The sequence below is a fragment of the Amyelois transitella genome, chromosome 6 (genome assembly GCF_032362555.1).
Source record: "Amyelois transitella isolate CPQ chromosome 6, ilAmyTran1.1, whole genome shotgun sequence".
Taxonomy (NCBI): domain Eukaryota; kingdom Metazoa; phylum Arthropoda; class Insecta; order Lepidoptera; family Pyralidae; genus Amyelois; species Amyelois transitella.
The window spans coordinates 10,650,434-10,672,783 of NC_083509.1; the positions used below are offsets into that span (position 1 = coordinate 10,650,434).

At 34.8% G+C, this 22,350-nt stretch overlaps 1 protein-coding gene across 1 annotated transcript in view; it reads right to left on the minus strand.

The window, feature by feature from the left end:
• LOC106138255 (nephrin) overlaps window positions 1-22,350 on the minus strand; it is a 108,607-nt gene that overhangs the window by 39,720 nt on the left and 46,537 nt on the right. Inside the window, exons 3-4 of the mRNA XM_060944769.1 lie at window positions 20,712-20,859; window positions 2,296-2,492 (exon numbers count right to left, since the gene is read on the minus strand). Coding sequence (XP_060800752.1) covers window positions 2,296-2,492; window positions 20,712-20,859 — 345 coding nt within the window. The remainder of the gene's footprint in view (window positions 1-2,295; window positions 2,493-20,711; window positions 20,860-22,350) is intronic.

Here is a 22,350-nt window from a genome sequence, read left to right on the forward strand (position 1 = left end):
CGGAAATTTAATATGTTTAATTAAAAACCCTCGGCATTTTGTTGATGAAGATTAGCTTGATAATCTCTTTATTGTGATGGTGGATTGAGAATTAATAGTTTTCCATTCTCTCTGCTTCTTTTTCTGAATCTTCTGGCTTGACTGATTGAGATCAGCATTTTCCTTATATTTTGTTGTTGTCGCTTCATTTGGTCGATTTCCGATCCCTTTCTGGTGAATTCGAGGTCACGATTAAAAAATTTCTTTGGTGTTTTCTTATTATCACTTGGTATTCACGCCAAAGTTTATTTAATATTTATTTCAATAAAACAGAATATTTGAAAAGAACTCTTAATCTTATGATGAGCTTAAATGATTTAGTAAAAACTATGCAGATGAAAACCCTCTTTGCCGGCCTCTGTGGCGCAGCGGTAGTACGCTTGTCTGTGACACCGGAAGTCCCGGGTTCGAATCTCGGCCAGGGCATGATGAGAAAAAAACTTTTTCTGATTGGCTTGGATTTTTGATGTTTATCTATATAAGTATTTATTATAAAATATAGTATCGTTGAGTTAGTATCTCGTAACACAAGTCTCGAACTTATTTCAAGGCTAACTAAATCAGTGTAATTTGTCCCGTATATATTTATTTATTTAATTACTTCTTGGAAAACTCTTGGACAAACGTGCGACTATTGTACCTATTTGTTTCATTCTATGTGGATTTGAATTTTAACTTTTTGTCTCGTTAAATACGCAAACCCAAAACAGTTAACTAAATTTCGCCATATCTTAATCGACCCAGAATTAGCATTCGCAATTGAAAACTTCAAAGAAAATGCTGTAAAGTCATTAAAACTCTCCGTCGCATTAACTTATCTCAATTCGGCCTTAAGATGCCCTGTCACAATAAAATTTTAATTCCCATAGCGACCTACATTTTTACTGTCACCGTTTGGACGTAAATCATTGTAAGGCACGCCTGGACTTAGTTTTCATGTTGATTCTGAGGATAACAGAGGGTCGTTTTACGATCGCACCGGTTTTTATCGAGATTGCCCGCCGGTACGACTTTTCATAGCCTTTGTTACCCCTCTGTTTCGGGGTGAGTTATTTTATTAAAACACAAAAAAGGGGAGAGATACGCCCCGAGATTGGGTGAGAATTTAAAGTTCTGACCTTCCATTTGAGATTTCACGATATGCTGAGATAAGACGAGATAATACCGAAGGAGTTTTTGTAATAATAGCCACTCATTGTTGACTGTAATGAGAAAGTTTCAAGGAGTGCTTTCAAAAGGTAATTTCCCCAATACTCTCAGGGTAAACTGTTAATGACTTTATTCCTTGCCGGCGTTTTAGCTTTGTTCGTGACGAATTCAATTAGCATTTGGTCATTTATCATCGCTTTGTGAGTATACTTGTAACATTTACGGTTATTGAATATTTGTGAACTTTTATAAACATCGTCCACAAAATGAGGATAAACGAAAATATTTCCATTATCTTCATCTATTTATAAAAGCTAAAGGTTTCTTATTACATCTATCAATAAGATAACAATTTGCGTTATAGAATTTGGCTGGAATTTTGTATAAAAATAGATGTACTTCAATGTCTAAGACATTTACTTGAATAAGCTTTTTAAAAATTGCCTAGTGAGAGGAGTGCGTAATCAAAATCATCTTTCATTCTAAAATCAATCAATAAATGATATTGATATATAATATTAACTGATTGTAATCTCAGAATGTTTGTTTCTCTTTTGACGTTAACTAGATACATATTACCATCAAAAACTTATTTTTAAATATTTATATTAGAACTCTGGCAAAAAATATTAAACGTAATATAAGAAATCAAGTCTTGCGTATTATTGTTTGACCCATAAACCTTCTCATGCTGAAGGAAGACACGAGCCCACACTGCCCTTTCAACTTACACATCCATACATAAAGGTATATATATACACATCATGGTATGAAAAGAGGACGACGCATCTTAGTGGGACGGTCAACAAAATAAGTCTAAGAGGATTGTTTTAAATTTATATGTCATGGAAATGTTAATGACACATTTCTGTAATGTCCTCAAATATTTCAAAAGGCAGTAATTAATACAATGGTATAAGTCACATCAACCAATAGTTACATTACCGCGTTCGAATCAGTTATCACAAAATTTGAAGGTCACCTGTTATCACCACGTCAAGTACTAGAGTTTCCAGTGTGTGAGAATTGAAAATCGATACTCATACCATTGCTCAAATTAAAACGCAGAGTACAGATACCAAGAGGAATAAAAAAAACTATTCTTACCTATAACATCAAGTGCCACCCTAGAATTTCTAGTCGGCGAGACTTGAAAATCTACACGACACCGGTACGTCGCGCGGTCGCGAGCTTGTATGCCGCGCAACTGAAGCGCGGAGTTCGGCGAGCCGAGCCAACGTGCTCGCCCGGCAAATGGCTCGTCCGTCCAGTGAGCGGACGGGCCTTCCACTCTTGTGTCGTAACTGCGAAAGAATGGAATAGAATAGAATATTTATTTGCTTTTGACTAGGGTTTACAAAATGTGTAAAAACAAAACATATTTCCTCCTGGTCAGCCATGAAATAAATTATACACAAGTCACTTAAGTCAATTAATTAATTCTTAATAAAATGATGAAAATATAATGTCAATTTGTTACAATAAATAAAAAATAAAAAATTACTAAGTAAAAAAGTTAATAAAAAATAAGAAATGTACAGTTTAGATTTAAAATTGAAAGTTGAACATGTACATACATAGATATAATCACGTCTATTTCCCATGCGGGGTAGACAGAGCCAATAGTCTTGAAAAGACTGGTAGGCCACGTTCAGCTGTTTACGAGTAGCTTAATGATATATTAAGTAGTTGAACATGAGATTGTGTAAATACTCTCATAGATAAAATTTAAATATTTTTTGAAACATTATTAAATAGTTTAGCATGTAAATACTATGGATTATAGTTCAATCTTGACTTTTAATTCACATTTTTTAACCATTCATACTGCGCTCGTTAAAATTGTTCAATGAATTTCACATAAATATGTGTTATTTATTAAATACGTCAGTTTGTTTGTAAACATTTTATTGCTCAAAAAAATCTTTGTGATTACACAGTTATTAGAATCAAAATTTGTTGACTCTTCCAAAGAAAATTGTGCCTTTTTTCTTGCTCCTAGCGCTGACACTATCGTTATACTAAATGGGGTAAGACAATACAGTGAAACCGTTGCAAATTGATGCCAACACTGCCCCGTGTTGTGGTCGGGGCAAAGCTAACCTATATCGCAGTTGGGTGCACAGATCGCACTATTGATTCTGAGTACAGTCAGTCACAGATTAGGTTTAGAATTATTTTATCAAGCGTTATTAGAGGTATAAGTTACAAGTTATAAGTTCCAAACAGTCGCAGCAATTGGATATCCATAGTCTCTCCCATGAAAGACAAGCGTGATGGTATCTATGTATGTATATTAATGTATAAGAGGCAATGCTGCCCGCGAATATATTGTTTCTTTTTTTGTTAGAGCAGTCAAACAATTGCGTCGTTTTTGATAAAATGTCGCGGGTAAGGTATATCAGAGACAATTTAAAGATTCAAAGTGTAACGATAATTAATAACTTACTATGATTGTTCTGTCAAGAGAGAAATTTTGTTGAGTACCTAAGTCTGATTTTGGTACAAAAGAACTCTTGCCTGATCTACCACATGTAGTCGGGAACATTCAGTATTAAAAGTAATATGATTCCAATCCAGTCTGCTAGGAACCACAAGCCCTAATTTTTGAACAATAGAAGAACTTCTAAATAAGAAAATGATTAAAAATTACTTGATATTTCATCTACAAAAATGTTAGACAAAGTGAGAGCAGCTTCAATAGCAATATTTCAGGAGTGCCGTTAAAACTGCAGAGTTTATTATCAAAACTACTATGTACCATTAATGCGTCGGTCGTTAATATAGATTGAACGTCAATACCAGCGACACCAATAGTAAATCTACTAACACTCGCGCAACATATCAACATTGGTTAGCAAAAAAGTTTGCAGCGCAAAATATTTCATACAACCGAATAGCCCCTGCAGAATCAATGCGAAAGTTATGAATATACAAGCGCAAACTGCAGTTTTGATGCCGACTAACTTTTGTCCGCGTCTGTACAAGTTCATAACAGAAGCGATAGCCAATGGAACACGAGTACAGTTCCCAAAGTTCAGGGTAAATAACCCTATTGATTGTAGGGCGTACAACAGTCAATTTTGTTCGATTCGACCCTTTGTATAATGAATGTCAACGTAAATAGATTTGATACACTGAATCGGTTTGATGGACAATGTTTTATCTATAACTAAACTAATGTTTTATATATATCTGAGTAAGCTCCGCATGGTGTATTTTTGAGTATATAGTGTACTTTTCGGGTAAAATTGCATTAGTAACAGATGTAGAAATGAAGATTTATTTTTGTTTTTTAATTTGACGACCTCTTTGGTGCAATGATAATGTTTCTATCACTGAACTCAGATTAATCAAACGTAATGATAATGTTTCTTTCACTGAACTAAGACCGATAAAGGGTATCGAACCTCGGTCAGGTCATGATGAAAAACAAACTTATCCTGATTGACCTAGAATAATCTTGAATATTTATCAAATTTGGTATTTATAAAAAAAATTATACATCGTTGGGTTAGTGTTTCACCACTCTAGTTCTGAACTAATTTTGGTTCAATCTGTAAAATTTGTCTCACACATATCATTAAATTTTGTTTATACCCTTCTTATTTTTGACCAGGTCGGTGGTTCTGTTTTGTTTATACTCTCCCTCATATTTACGTATTCCCAGTTGCATCCTCATCTGTAAAGCTTGAGAGTCGAGGGTCTAATTTGTTTGACTTATCGCAGTCCGAAGGGTAACGGTGATAAAACGCAACGACCTGCTGCGAGGATTATGACTAAACCACAAGGTATTTCTCTAATTGAAAATTTTCATAATTCACCGAAAACTTTCACTAACGGTAGAAATTAATAAATCAGAATAAAATTTAATGTTTGGATGATGATGCAGAAATTGTTTTTTTTTAGTAAATTCATATCTTTATTTAATTTATACCAGAATTTTTTTAAGACCCATCATACATATGTACATATAATTACATCTATTTCCCATGTGGAGAAGACAGAGCCAAAAGTCTCAAAAATACCAATAGGCCACATAAAGCTGTTTGACTTAATGATAGAATTGAGATTTAAATAGTTACAGGTCGCTAGCCCATCGCCTAAAAGAAGAATCCCAAGTTGATAAGCTATCTAGTAGTAGTTATCTAACTAGTAGGAAGTATTTTAAAGATATTTTTAAGATCATGCTCTATTTTTTTAGCATTTCAATATACTTACTGCAAATTTCAACCTTATAGTACCTACACATAGAATCTATATAAAATAGCTGTGACATTCAGATAGACATAACGAAACTATAAGAGTTGTTGCCATTTTGCTACGGAATCGTAAAATTTATTCTTTCTAATGCTTACGTATAAAGAAAGTCTGGGCTCTCAAGAAAATAGTCATAAAATAATAAATTCGTGGACATACTAAAAATAGGTCCCTTATTAGGTCGTTGACACTGCGCTAAATGAATTCATACAAATGACCGTTCTTACTGTCACAGTGCCCCGGGGATCGGCTCCACGTTTTATTGGATTACAAATAAGAAAGACTGCGCGGACAGAAATGTTTATGTTTCTTGTTAAAGTATAAAGAATTTTGTGGCATATTTTAGTCAAGAAATTAATTATTTTATTTAGAGAGTGAGTACGCAGTGGGCGCTAGTTACATACATAGATCATGTGCTCGTTAGCTCGATAGCTCGTTGATAGAGCGACCAAAATCGATTGCATACGTCACGATTACTATACAAAGATTAGCAAAATTAAGTAATGCCGTCTGGGTCCCGGCACCAATAGAAAAAAGAATAGGACCACTCCATCTCTTTCCCATGGATGTCGTTAAAGGCGATTAAGGAATGGGCTTATAAACTAGGACTTCTTATTTTAGGGGATGGGCTAGCAGCCTGTCACTATTTGAATCTCAATTCTACATACCTTTAAGCCAAATAGCCGAAAGTGGCTGAAAGTGGGAAATCAGTCTTTTCAAGACGATTGGCTCTGTCTACCCCGCAAGGGATGTTGGCGTGATTATATGTATACATACATTCATAAAATCACGCCTCTTTCCCGGAGGGGTAGGCAGAGACTACCTCTTTACACTTGCCATGATCTCTGCACACTTCCTTCGCTTTATCCACATCATAACTCTCTTCATGCAAGCTCGGCGGTTTCGGGTACCCTTGACCTAACCCTTTACCTGGACGTCCTTAATTTGATCAAGATACGTTCGTCTAGGTCTTCCCACTCCGACCTTTCCCTCCACACTCTCCTTGTCTATCTGCTTAGTCTACCTGCTTTCATTCATCCTCTCTGCATGACCAAACCATCTTAACATACCCTTTTCTATTCCTGTAACTACATCTTCTTTCACATCACAACATTCCCTTATCACGCTGTTCCTTATCCGGTCACTCAATTTCACACCCATCATACTCCTTAACGCTCTCATTTCCACTGCATTTATTCTGCTTTCGTGCTTCTATGTATGTTTGTATTTATTAGCAAAACTAAAATACATGTTGCTTGAACCTCAGTTTTTTTAAATAAAAAAAAGTAAAGTAAATTTTATTTGAAGTTAAAAAAAGTTAAGGTCATTAAAATATTCTTTTAAGTATATTTTTTATTCATAGCTCTTATTACATTTAAGAACAATACTAAATTCTTGAAGATTAAAGAGGATTTTCCATATTATCCAAGAGGATATAAATTGGAATAGTTTTATTCTTGGTAGTATTTACTAGTTACAAATGACAAAATATACGGAACTTAGAATCAACTGTTATTAAAATAATTTTAACCAAAGGTTTTCTACCCCGCATTTTTGTTTCTTGCTTAGCCATTTTTTCGCCCCAAAAGCATTTTATATATACTGAATTTTCCCAAAATCACTAAAAGGTTTTAGAGTGCGCACCAAACTTTATCTTTTTAAACTCATTAGCCGACATTAAGTTTATTATTCTGCATTAATTTGATTAAGAACGCAGGAAGTTTCCACTTACTTATACTTCAAATTTTTTTTATATATTTCAGAAATTTTCTTTCATTTAAGCCAAAATTTTTTTTTTTTTTTATATATATAATCAACATTAACGACACACTACCGGTTCCAGGAAGTTGAAATTTGGCATGTATTTTAATTGGGAGAATATCTTTAATATATAAAATTAAATATAAAATAAGATAACATTACATCAGGGTCTACATTTAAACTAGGGCGAGCGTCAACAATTTGAAAATGGCCATATTGCCAATTTTGACCTAGAAACAATGTTAAGCTTAGAAGCATGACTCCCAAAAACCATGTTACCGTGTAAACTTTGTAATAAAATTATAGGAGTGTTCATTGCTACGCTGGAAATTCAAGAAGCGTATAACTCTAGGCCAAATTATGCAAACAAGCCCTCCTTTTCAACTTGAAACTTTACAACGAGTCTGTCAAATTTGTGGACGCGTCTCGACGTGATTAAAATAAAATTATCCCGTTAACATAAATTGTCTAACTTGAATGAAGTACTAAAAATGGATAAAGTACGATAGTTAATTTTTTAGCTTTTGAACCAGCTTCTTCCATGAAAATACGGTAAAAAGCAATTAATTAACGTAAAATGTTGCTTAAAAGTTTTAGTAGAAGTGTCATCGCTGACTTCTTTGTAAAAGTATTGCTGAAATTATGTTTTCATCATTAGTAATTCTCAAGTTGTATTTTTTCCAAGTCAGATAATTAAATGGAATAATAATACAATTTCTCATTAACTTAAAATGGAGTTTTATAATCAACATAAATAGTAAGTACTACATACAAACATACATACATATGGTCACGTCTATATCCCTTGCGGGGTAGACAGAGCCAACAGTCTTGAAAAGACTGAATGGCCACGTTCAGCTATTTGGCTTAATGATAGAACCGAGATTCAAATAGTGACAGGTTGCTAGCCCATCGCCTAAAAGAGGAATCCTAAGTTTATAAGCCTATCCCTTAGTCGCCTTTTACGACATCCATGGGAAAGAGATGGAGTGGTCCTATTCTTTTTTGTAATAGTGCCGGGAACCACACGGCTTTTTATATTAATTTACGAGTACATTCATATGTGTCTCAAAGCCTTCTCATCGAATATCCATAGTGAATTACTCTCTCATTATGATAATTACCAATTTCACACGGACGATGTTTCAGAGTACAACTCACACAAGTTACGAAAACAATGTAACTAAATTTATCAAGACATTATGCGACTGCCTTTATTTAAACCAGTTACGTAAGTTAAATTTAATTGCTTCAGATGTTGGTATGTTTAGTTTCCAGAAAGTTCCGATTGGGTCTGTCGTTAACTCAAATATTGGGTACCAAAAGGCCGGTTGTAATATTTGCGAGGGTACACCGCAAATCCACATGCTTAGAATCGAGTTTCTGATCTTTCTCGTCCTTTGAGATCTTCATTTGTTCTATTTCACCGATTTCCACTTTGTTTGTGTGTTTCTGTTTAATTGGCGCTGTGGAATTTGCTTGATTCTGTCTTCTCATTAAATTTAAAAGCTAACTCTTATCGCTGGAGTTAAGTGGAGTTTATTTCAATTCTTATTCTTTGTTACCGTATCCTTCTTTATATATGCACGATTTATTAGTTTATTCCAATTTATTCTGTCACTTGTTACCTCATTCTCTCTTATTCATCTTTTGGTATTCCCGTTGCACCCTCTACCATAATGCTTCGGAGCCTAGGGACTGCTAACTTGTTATATTAATATCTGTATTTATACGTATCAACTTTAGGTATATATTCTGTTACCATTGTATAATGTTTAAGCATTTATTTATCTTGCTCTGCGCCAACGCCAACCTCCTGTTTGGTTTCCTTCCACCCATAAGTTGACTGCAATAAACTGAATTAGCGCTAAGTCCGCCGTCTGTTTTTTTATGTTTTACTCTTATGGTGCAATAAAGAGTTTTATCTATCTTTACATATACTACATCATCCTTTTCTTTGCATTACTCATACTATTGTTCTTCGATTTTCCCCTATTGTTATAAACTGACATCTCCATCTTTTAAGTTTATAATATGACTTTCTTCTAGTCTATGTCCGTACCAACCCAACCTACTCTGACATAAATTTTCATTATTTTGATGCCACTTTCACACTTAATTTAATTTATCTTGTTACATACGTAACTTATGATTGCGTCGCAATATATCCGAACAGAAAATTATGCCACAGATCCGCGCGTTCATTCGTTTGTTAGAATATTCCATGTGTATCTCCCGAGGATTCGAACCCTAATAATGTCGATCTGATTGTATATCTGCACCACATTGCGTATATCAGTTCGATCGTATGCAGTAAACATTTCGCTATTTTATTGTTCGCAACGTCGATAAATTCTTGCTTGTGAGTGAAATATGTTCGGTTCATATATACTGTAAACCGCAACTTTTGCGTTGATATTAAAGCCAGATATTTTGGGAAACTAGGAACAAGGAATGTGCTCAATAAAATATGATGGAAAAATTGTTTAATATAAAAATTATTTAATGCGAAATTTGTATTCGAAGCATTTTGAAATGAAATAAATAAATAAGTTGCGAAGAAACAGTACAAAACTGAAGTCGGCATGCATGATCTGCCCATGGCCGCAGTGTCGTGTAACGTTGTTATAATTAATGATATTTTTTCTATTATTATAGTATACTGTGCGTTAAAGTGTTTTTAAATAAATAATTCATATTAAAAACTGTTTTTATGATTAAAAAGGTGGCCATTGCCCATGCCCAGCAATGGGACTTCACTAGATTATCAGTTCTGCTGAAGATAGCATTGCAAGTGATACTTTAGAGGCTGAGGGAATTGGCAAAGTTTTTACGTTCGACACAAGCTCGCCTTGGGAACGTGAGTACTTCGAAATAAAAATAAACAAAGGAATATTGGTAAAATGAAATTATTTCATCTATAAGTCTCATTTAAACTGTAATACTATATTACAGAATAAAAATAAAAATTGCAACATCAGTTCTCGCGTATCGGTATAAATAAAATAATGAAACGAATGCAAAAATTATAAGAGCTCAGAAAGATTTAATGAAAAAAATTATAACAAGAAATTGAAGGATTTCTTTCTCTAATTAATGACGCATTTGAAATATTTAACAAGGAGAAAAATTTTCTCTCTAAAAATTGAATTTCCCGCGAAAAGAAACTTAAACAAATTAATTGGATAGTGCGCCCCGTTTCCCGCTGATATTAATTGAGTGTTCGTAATAATGTAATTCTACGAAGCGGTTACTGCTGCTTGATTACTTTTTGATGAGTTTGGTTTTAAAATAATTGCTCGTATCTTTACACCATCGATGTAAATACAGACGTGTTTCTCCGTAATCAGTATTTGAATGCTATTGGTTTTTCATTTCGCTCGCTAGTGTACTTCTGCGTATACTGATACATGTTGTAAGTTTTTGGGGGAGTAATTAAAAAAAAATACCAATAATAGGTTTTTTTTTCAAAATACATATGAAGTAATATGATTGATGAAAACCAAGAAAACATCCATGCTATTTGTAAATATGTGTAAGCTCATGAAAAAAACGAAAAGAGATACCTGACTGGCCATGGCTTGTACCTGTAACTTCTGACAATAACTTTTATAAAAAGAGAACCGCAACACAAACAACTAAAAATAACTTTTATTTGAAAGCGGTTAAAAATTCAATTTCAAGCGTCACAAGGAGAAAGGAAAGAAGAAGGATAATAAATCCAAACCTACTTTTTTGCAAGCATATATCGAACAAGATCTGGTTCAATATAGAAGCGACAGTTCAGAAATATTTGCACTATTGCCACAGCGGCCTCGCATGCGGGCCGTATCTAAATTTTACATAAAGCTACGAAAAATTCCGGTGTGACGCGACTCGGCGCAATGCGGCATCCGCAAATATTGTGACAAGACCCGACGAGCATTCGAAATTGAACATTATATTTCAAAGTTTCCTCGTGTGGAGAGGGTGAACTTGGACAATTTAGAGAAAGTTATCCACGTGGAATTTACGTTCTTAACTCTACGGAGTTGAGGTGTTTGGAATTTTTTAGATTTAAGCAACATTGTTCGTCTTTTGTGCGGCTGTGATTAAAATGTTAGCGGTATTATAGTGTTATGTGATTGAAAATAAGTCTTAAGCTTATAGTTTTTTATCAGTGTGTTCCGTGATTGAGGAAAATCTAAAAATACTTTATTTTTTCAATATTGTAAGATTTATTCAAATAGTGACAGGTTGCTAGCCCATCGCCTTAAAAAGAATCCCAAGTTTGTAAGCCTATCCCTTAGTCGCCTTTTACGATATCCATGGGAAAGAGATTGAGTGGTCCTATTCTTTTTTGTATTGGTGCGGGGAACTGGATAAATAAATTAATTGAGTAAGACATTAATTACCCATCACCCCAAAGAATTATCTTAAGTTTATAATCCTTAAATCGCCAGTTGCTAGACTTTGTGGAAACCTGTGTACATACTAAATGGTCACGACTGCACAGATTTCTTCACAAACTATCGTCAAGTGGAGAGACCAAGCACTAATTAAAAATGGAAGTATCCGACGCCGATAACTCTGCAAAACCATTTCTTGCCACGGAAAGTTTTAATTCCGTTAATTTCTGAAATATTCCCGGATAGTTGGGCATGTTGCCAAATTCCCGCTTTTTGTTAGCTAGATTCCTTAACTAGCATAAGGTGGGAACTTACTGCATTAATAGCGATTAAGCTTAATTTTAGTACCTTCTGGCGTTGAGATTCGGCTATTCGTAGTGTAATATTAGCACAGTTTGCAAGTATGATAATTATGTGTAAAACTCATTTTTGCTATCATGAAAGTTGCAAATGGAGATGATACTATTTTTTTTTGTAAGTTATAATTGACTTGGTGATGTGTTTTTCATTGTGATAAAAAAAATTCAATTCGAACCAGAAGTTCCTGAGATTAGCGCGTTCAAACAAATAAACACACAAACAAATAAACAAACAAACTCTTCAGCTTTATAATATTAGTATAGATAACAACCTACAGCGTTGTTCATAAATATTACACACTTTACATACATTTTAAAAACTTCTATTACTTGACTAACATTGTCAGACTTTTTTCATGATATGTTAACACTGGATACACTATTTAATCAATATTCATTATCTGTTTTTAAAGAAGTTATATATTTTTTCTAATTCTAGAACAAACATCATAATCATATGAAATTCAGGTAACCAATTAGATAACATTAATAATAACAATAAGAATCTCAATTCTATCATTGAGCCATACACCTGAAAGTGGCCTATCAGTATTTTCAAGATTGTTGGCTCTAGTACACCGTAAGGGATATAGACGTGATTATATGTATGTATGTGTAAGTAACCAATTTTGTAAAACTATACCTGCAGTTTTAAGAGAAAGTCAACAAATGATTAATGCGTCCCTTACTACTATTACTACTACTACGTACTAATTGTTTGCGAAACCAAAAACTGAATAACTTTTGACTGGTCAGTGAAAATAACTTGTTTACTTTTCTGCAGTTACAACACTCCGTTATGAGGTTAAAGTCTGGGTAAATATTGGATCTTTCTCATATTCTAGTAAAATGTTGGTTTGTTTTAGTTATTCGGTGTTTACGAGTGCAAAAATTAATTAAAAACAGCAATTTTTGAGTCGCTCTTTTTAAACAAAGGCTCATCATTATCTGTCCATCTACATTTTTAGTCCGATAGGATCCGATTTATATTTCCACTTAACGCTTAATGGCCATCGCATTTATAACTAATATTATAAATGCGAAAGTAAGTTTATTTGTTTGTTGTCTCTTCACGCATTATCTACTAAACTAATCTACTTTAAATTTTGCGTAAAAATACTTTAGACTCTAGAGAAGCACATAGGGTACTTTTCATCCCGAAAAAACTAATTCTCGTGGGATTTGCAAAATAACCTATATTGTTTGTAGGTGGCGCTAAATTGCGCGAAGTTATTAAATACAACATGTGTAAGTGTGTTCATCCGTCTTTCACGTCAAAATCACTAAACTTCTTATATATAAAATTCTCCTGTCACAATGTTCGTTCCCGTACGCCTTCGAAACAGCTTGATCGATTCTCATTAAATTTTGTGAGCATATCGAATAGGTCTGAGAATCGGCCAACATCTATTTTTCATACCCACAAAATGCAAAACAACGTCTGCCCTATGAAATTTTGAAAACACATATAGTGTTGATCACTGAGATGGACTTACGCGGGTGGTGCCAGGAACCGCACGGCACATAGAAAATTCATCACTAAAAATAGACAGTTCTGCTATTTCCGTTCCAACTTCATAGTTGGAAATTTCTCGTAACTGTAACACCAACTCGAATGACAGAAGTTCAATAACTAAAAACTTGCCTTTCACAAAGGTATATTATACCGAAAAGTTAGGAATTCCCAGGGAAATGACCCTTCACTTTAAGTAAAGGGTTACAAATTAAAATACTGTTTTATTGTTGAAACGAATTGTGTTCTCACGAAATCAAATGAATTTGCAGCTTTGTGTATTGTTATTTTATAAATATATACAGGACAAATTACACATATTGAGTTGGCCTCGAAGTAAATTCGAGACTTGTGTTACGATATACTTACTCAACGATAAAATATTTTATAATAAATAATTATATAGATAAACAACCAAAGCCCAGGCCAATCAGAAAAAGTTCTTTTCTATCATGCCCTGGCCGGGATTCGAACCCGGGAACTCTGGTGTCACAGACAAGCGTACTACCGCTGCGCCACAGAGGCCGTCCGTAGTATTTTGGTACTGAGTAATATATCTTTTAACGATTAATACAATTTTTTTTTGACGCTTAGAATTTTAGTTTAGGTAAAATAAAGTGTAAAAGTACTTTGTCCACATGTAAATAAAAAGTTTGCAATGTGCCGGGAGTGACACCAGAGGTCGTGGCAGACCACCGGAACGCTGGGTAGATTACATCCGACGGCACGAAGGATGAGACTGGATAAGCTGAACACCAGATCGCCTAAAGTGGAAGAAGAGTGAAGAGGCCTTTATCTTAGACTGGAGCCTTAAAATGCCACTATGATTATAATGGCACTAGTTATACCCGCGACTTCGTCCGCGTGAAATAGTTACTTTGGGCATCATTCAAAAGCCTGGCCCTAAAGGATGAATAATTTCCCCCGTTTTTTTTCACATTTCCCATTATTTCTTCGCTCCTAATTGCAGCGTCATATGATATAGCCCAAAGCCTTCGGCGATAAATGTTCTATTTAACTCAAAAAGAATTTTTCAATTCGACCCAGTAGTTCCTGAGATAAGCGCGTTCAAACAAACAAACAAACTCTTCAGCTTTATAATATTAGTATAGATTAGTCTCGGTTTCATCCTTACATGTTGGACTATTATCTTGGATCACATAATCCTAGTTTTTACTCGAGAGCGACCTGATCTCCTTTACTTTATATACCTACCATATGAGATTATAGTTTCACCTACAGTTCCAGTTGCCTAAATGTACGAGTTTCTACACGATGTGTTATTTCACCGTAAGAGCATCGCACTCAAAATTGTAATTTTATCGTAGCAGAAGTATTCGTCTCGACCGCCACCAAAGGGAAGATCTTCCGCCAGGCTAGTTGTTATGCCTTGGGAACCGCGGCTCCGAAGATATGGAGTCGGAGTTTGTATTTATGCTCCAAACCGTGAAATCTTTGTTTGCGCGATTTAGACTCTTCGCTGCTATTGACTGAGCGCGTCATTTTCTTTGCTATGATTGACATATGAGTTGGTGTGTGACATAACTCAATAATTAGTCACTGGTACAAAAACAAGTTAGGATTTGAATATGTGCCTTCATATGACTGCATAAAATTTATATTATTCATTATTGTCAAAATTTGAAAGTTTCCACATTGTCTGTAGCTTTACATAATGATGTCACTAGAGACCTAAGCCCTACAAATTGTGTCTGCGTAATTTGAAACTGCATTTGCAGAGCTATTTCACAAATTCGGGCTTTGTTCGCAATTTATAGACAATATTATTCATGTGAGTCGTTATTAAAATGGTCGATAAATTTCAAATCTTCATAGACTTTACCATCATTACTTTATATCATCATACCTACTTGTAGGAAGTTTGCTGAAATGATTAAAATATTTGCGCTGGCATAAAATATGATTAATTTTGACGTTCTATATTCTTTCTTATTATAAATTACGTATTTAGATCATTAACATTAAGTCTATACTCTAAGATTTAAACACAGTGAAGTGAAGCGAAGCGAAGTGAAGTATAAGAGTACATAGGATGGTGTTCCTAAAAAACTCTTTCGGCATAATGCTGCTTGTAAATCATATACTACACAGCGCTAATCTTCCGGGGGTACAAAGCCTTTCTCAGTACTTCTGATGACTCTAAACACGTTTAATATAGATTTATACATTTCGGGCAGAAAGATCTTGGGCCATAATCTAGTTCGAAATATTTGTCAAAAAAAAAAATACATAAGCATCCCATTCAAAGCTGGGTTTATGGGGTGTTTACGTGATGTATGTTCTGATCCTTTAAGACAAGGTCCATCCGTCAAAACTGTGGGTAAGCTGTCACCGCGGGCGGTTGGTCCAGCGAAAAAATATGGCATTATTTTGTAACAGATGGGTTCGAATGTGCTGCGAATTAAAATGGAACGTTGGTCGTGTGAAAAAATATGTTTTACATGTATGTCGTTCTGTGTGGATGATTGTTGTGCGCTATGTATGTATCGTGTGGTTTCCGCCAGACTAGAATAAAATCACTCTGTCGCTTTCATGATAAAAAAACTAGCAAAATCACCTAGTGCATGTATCCATGCTTTCAAATAAAAAAAAAAGTGAGTAGCACCTGCTTTTCTTTTCATATAAACTTTGGGATTTTTCTATTATATGATTGGCTAGCAACCTATCATTATTTGAATCTTGAATCAATCATTAACGTAGTCAGAGTAATAACGTTAGTTCTCATCACTCTAGAGAGACGCCAGGGGTTCGCAAATAACCAATTCTTGACTCTAAAACGATGTCGTTTATTCTATTTTGCCTACGGAATCCTAAAAATTACTAGACTAAAACCGTAACTTATTTAAAGCTTCACATAAGTCGGGTAAAGTAAACTAGGTCGCGGGTAACACTATACTTTTCAAGTTTTGTGTATTAACTACAGTTGTTTTAACCGCTGGTTGAAATAACGGAGTGAAAATTAAAAAGGTATGTTCTAGGTCACCTGAAATACCAGTGTTTAACGGTTCAAGCACTGAAAACTGTGCTGAAACTTTGACCTGCAAGTTTAATTAAAATTCTGAGAGTCGATTAATCACTTTCTGCGAGTATGTTTTAAAGAGAAATGGATTTTCGTATTTCCAGACTATATTCAAATGGCGGTATTAATTTTATGAATGTATGTATGATTTCACGTCTGTATCCCCTGCGGGGAGTGCCAAAAGTCTCGAAAGACTGAAAGTCCACGCTCAGCTGTATGCCTTAAATAATGAAATTGAGATTCAAATAGTGATAGGTTGCTAGCCCATCGTCAACAAGAAGAATCCCAAGTGTATGAAATTAATAACTTCACATGGACTGCTTAGAATAATTAAGGTATCTTTGAAGCAGCGAAAAATGGTCAAATATTTTAGTAAATACTAGCTTTCCGCCCGCGGCTTCGCCCACGTGTAATTCGGTTATATATAGCGTTTTTTAATGATTTCGACAGGGCTTTTTCTTCCACAGGCTGAAATCTTGTTACAACTGGAATTAAATATAGCCTGTGTTACTCAGGGATGATGTAGCTTTCTAATGGTGAATGTTTGAAATCGATTCAGTAGTTTCGGAGTTTATCGATTACATGTGTAAACAAACAAACATATAAAAAAATAGATTGTTCCTCTTTATAATATTAGTATACATACAAATCTATATAGAAAAAGTAAAGCGAGACAAAATCATCGTCTCAAAAGAAAAAAAAAACAGGATTTATAGGACGAAGAGGCCTTACAGGATTTCCTTCTGTTTAAGTATTTGCGTCTGATAGTCATCATCCCATGTGAATGAGCTGATGATGGAAGGTACAACTCCTCAACGGTTAGGAGTTGAAAGAAAATTCTTACGAAGTTATACGTACATGTGAGGCTATTAGGTTGACCTGATAATAAAAAGTAAATCTCATTAACGTCAAGAATTTAGGTGAAAATGGATGCGGACAAATTTCGTCTCTTCACTTGTTTCCTTTTAGCTGTTTGTATGGGTAGTGTTAACACAAAATAGGGATTTAAAGGCTTGATGTTATTAATGTTATGCATGTATGTACATAATTATGTATGTTATTATGTATGTTAAAGAGACGACTGAAAGTTGTCATACAAAGTCTTCTTTTTTAAGGATGGGAAATCATCAAATGACCTATCCCGCTCTGGGTGGAACGGAAGGGAGTGTCAGACTTTTACTGACTAAAACCCACCTCGTTCCTTCAGTTGCCCTTTGCGTTCCGGGGCCACGGTATCTCGTTAGAACTTTCCCGCAGCCCCGGCTCAGTTTATCCCGTTTCCCCCCCTTGGGGGTTGACATTTCAAAAATCCCTTCTTAGTGCTCACTTATGTTACTAAAGGAACCTCTGTTCAAAATCTCAGACTCCTATACCGAGCGGTTTCGGCTGTGCGTTAATAAATCAGTCACCCAATCGCACCCCCTAAATCACGATTGGAGGGTAGTTTGAAAAAACTTATAATGTCAAACATATTTACTTGCCTATGTACGTGTTCATGCCAAGTTTCAAGTTTATAAACCCAAGGAATAAGATTTTTCATAGAAACGATTTTACCCCTTTTCCCCCCCTTGGGGGTTGAATTTCCAAAAATCCTTTCTTAGTGCTCCCCTACATATCCCAAGAAACCTACATTCCAAATTTCAGCTGTCTACGACCAGTAGTTTCGACTGTGCGTTGTCTGTCAGTCAGTCACTCAGTAACGGAAGAGTTTTATATGTATAAATTGTAGGAGACTGAATGAAAAAGGCGTTACAACAATTATTAGTGCAGTTGAAATTCTCAAATTTGATGCCAGGTAGAATACGGATCGTTATATGTTTACACATCATGTTAAAAACAAACAAACATATAGATGACTGGATACGCAAGATGTTGTCTCTGCCTACCCATCTGGGTAAAATGCTTTATCTCAATAGGTAGGTATATTATCAATGGATATTGTGTTATCGAAATTCTTGTGGATATTATCCACAACTTTTTTTCATACGACAAAATATATTTGTAGTCATAATGTATCCAACAGAGACATTTAATATCCAAGCAAATACATCACATTGTTAATATGAAGAATTAAATCTCTTGCTTGAAGGACCCGTTGAAACATAACAAATGAAATATGTTAAGGAAGGGACCGGCGAGTTATGCAAAGGGTTGTTATGTTAACTTGTATATTGCGTTCTACACGCGTAATGGATGAATTTTGGTATACACATGCTCTTTATAGAAATTATGACATTTTACATTTATAAATATATTTTTTTTATATTTGAATTTCAGTTCTATCATTAAGCCATCCATGCAGCTACACGTTATCCCAGCCGTTTTAAAAGACGTTGGCTCTGTCTACCCCGTAAGCGATTTGCAAAAAATGTGGCGCAAAATACGTTGCTTTTTGTAGGTAGGCGTTTAATTCGTAGTTTATGAAGGTGGTGTCAATTACTTACATTTTTTAAAGATAGATGGCGTTAGATTCATTACTTTTTGTAAATGGCGGTCAATTCACGCGTGCGAAGCTGCGGGGAAAAGCTACTACACAATAATCATCCAACATTTTCTTCCAATACTGATAGATGTTGAGTGATTGAGTGACATACAGAAAACGCGCAGATGCGAAAATAGGAGGCGTAGGTAGCTAAAATGTAGCACGTATTGTACGCTCAGCTCAGTACAGTAAGTACGTGTTACATTTTAGCTACCCGCAAAATTATGTAAAAAGTAAAAGTAAAAAGAATTTATAAATAAAACACCATAACAAACAGGCAAAAAAGGAAACAATTATATGTAGAAAAATAAACATAAAATAAACAACAGAATGGTGTAATGATATTTATGTATATGTGTATAATTGTGCTGTTCCTAACTCTATGACTTTATTCATCTACATTCCTCGAAGCCTTTATTTAAATAAATATTAAGAGTATATCTTTATCTTTCACGGGGTAAACGGAGCCTACCGTCGCAAAAAGGCTAAATGGCTACGATCAAAAGGATGTTTCTTTAATGATTCTATTCTAATCAATGATGTGTGCAAAAAAGGCATTTGTTAAACCTGAATTTAAAAGTTATGATAATATTAAAAAAATACATTGTACATCCAACACATGTGACATTACTGTAAAGATCCACTGAGGAAAGTCGATGAACTTTATGCTATTTGGGACTGACGTAAAAAGGGTTTGTCCCTCAGGACGGAAATTCATCATAATAATCAAACGAATATATTTCTGGTTTTCAGTTTATGTCATGTCGACTTTAATCTTTCCGCGGATGTATTAAGGTAGTTTTTTATTCGTTATTTTAATATACGCAGATTTGAATGCGCACAATACGGACATTCCTTCCTTTTGTCAGGGGTCGGCCATATTTAAGCAGAGTTCACAACTAAGTAGAAATAACTAAAATAACTGGCCGTACTGAAAATAAGCGATATATCAAATTTATTTTGTTTTTTGTTATCAAAATAGCAGTTTATTTTTTTAATCAATTTATTGCTTAGGTTAAAGGTTTGGTTATCATTATAGTAATGAAGTATACCTAATCCACACTGTGCAGTTTATCACCGATGGCCATTTAGAAAAATTTCATTTTTCATCATGACCTGTACGAATCTTACCCGGGACCGTGACTCGCAAATAAGCACGATCCTACTGTGCCATAGATAAATATCACGCAACTTAGAAACGGCGTTGTCAAAGCTTCCACTTCACATATTTCCATTTCATAGAAATTCGTTTTCATGGCGTCACCTCCGCGCCCATATTTACAACTCCGTTATATTTGTGAACGGCAAATGGTGTAAATTGCGATGGTTTGTTGCGACATTTGTAAATGCAAAATTGATTAATTTTGTACATGTACTTAGGTTCATATTGACTCAGCAAAAATAAATACTTTTTTTAATACTCACAACCTGCGCAACAATTGTAGTATTAGGCGATACAGCTAATAGGCGTGTAGTCGTGTTGTTTTATCAGGTTAAGAATTATATAATGCCGTGTGGTTCCTAGAACTAAACGCTCACAAAAAGCTGAACGTGACCAGTATATCAGTCTTTTCAAGGCTGTTGGCTCTGTCTACCCCTCAAGGGAAATAGACGTGATTATACGTATGTTTGTGTAGTATTATATAAACCACTTTGCTACGACATCTCAATGACCTATTTTTTTATCTTAATCTCGAAGAATACAAAAAATTACACTGACCTGTATACAGGGTTATCGTCCCGGTACCACACTACGAGTAGCATGCTGTCGTTCCTCTGAGGGGGGCGGGAGTCGCAAGGCAACTCTGCTTCACCACTGACGACAGCTGACACTCGGGTGATCGCGCCCGTCACTGACACAGGACTGGCTGTGGACAAAAAAAAATGTATTTAAAAAAAAAAAAGAAATTAAGCACGAGTCGGCCTTGCGCGCGGAATATTCCATTTATGAAAAAAGTCTTGGCTGTCTATATCGATTTAATACCTAAATAGATTGACATATGATATTAAGTGTCATCTATTATCAAATAATACGATGTTTTAAAATACATATTACGTTTCATTACAACCTAACTGTAAAAAGGAAGACAGAATAAAAACTTTTTAGAAAACTGAACGCCACATTTAGATTTAAAGCCTAAATTAAGAATCCTAAGTATATTAATATTAGCCTTTACTAATGAATTTTTTAAATATGCATGGAAAGAGAAGCACTAGCTCACACTATATTTTTTTACGAATATACACATGTATATTAGGTGTTTTAAGTAAATATACATATACGTACATATACAATAAAACCAAATTTTCTCTTAATACATTGTTTCGTCGTTTTGTCGTAATTTCAGCGTAGAAGTTTCAAATATACAAAGAAGACACTGTAAACGTTGTATTTTTATAAAATTAAGAGAAGTATAAAGAGCAGATGATTACATACATATATAGGTACATACATAAAAACACGCCTTTTTCCCGGAGGGGTAGGCAGAGACTACATCTTTCCACTTGCTACGATCTCTGCAAACTTCTTTCGCTTCATCCACATTCATAACTTTCCTCATGCTAGCTCGGCTTTTCTGGTCCTCTTGACCTGACCTTTTGCCAGGACATCCTTAATTTGATCAAGGTACGTTCGTATAGGCCTTCTCATACCAAAAAATACATCTATAAATTAAAATCTTTTCAAATAAAGGTGTGGCAGTTTGACCACTTTTTTTTTTGTTTTTATAGACGATTGATGATAGTCGTAATAAAGTGGAATTATCGAATTGGCACGTCAGTTTTGTATGTATTCTATCCATTATCACGAATAAACGTAGCTACAAAATAGTATAGGTAAGAGATAAAACAAGTCGGGTAGCACATTTTACTGGGCCGTATTCCTAAATGAAGAAATATTACCCCTGGCTTCCAATATTTCAAGACACGATAATACCCGGAGGGATACCTGTAGTTTATATCGCATACGTAGCCTCTATCACAATATTAAATTTTTAGGGTTTTTCGTATGTTAGGTACCAGCAAACAATATGTTATTTACGAGGTTTGTATGTTTAATGTATCGCAGTGTGGTTCCCGGCACCAATACAGAAAAGAATAAGCCACTCCATCTCTTTCCCATGGATGTCGTAAAAGGCGACTAAGGGATAAGTTTATAAATTTGGGATTCTTTTTTTTTAACGATAGGCTAGCAACCTGTCACCATTTGCCTAACAGCTGAATTCGGCCTATCAGTCTTTTTAAGACTGTTATATACATAATGATGAGATTGAGATGGAAATAGTGACAGGTTGCTAGCCCATCGTCTACAAGAAGAATCCCAAGTTAATTAACCTTTACCTTAGTCGCCTTACGACATC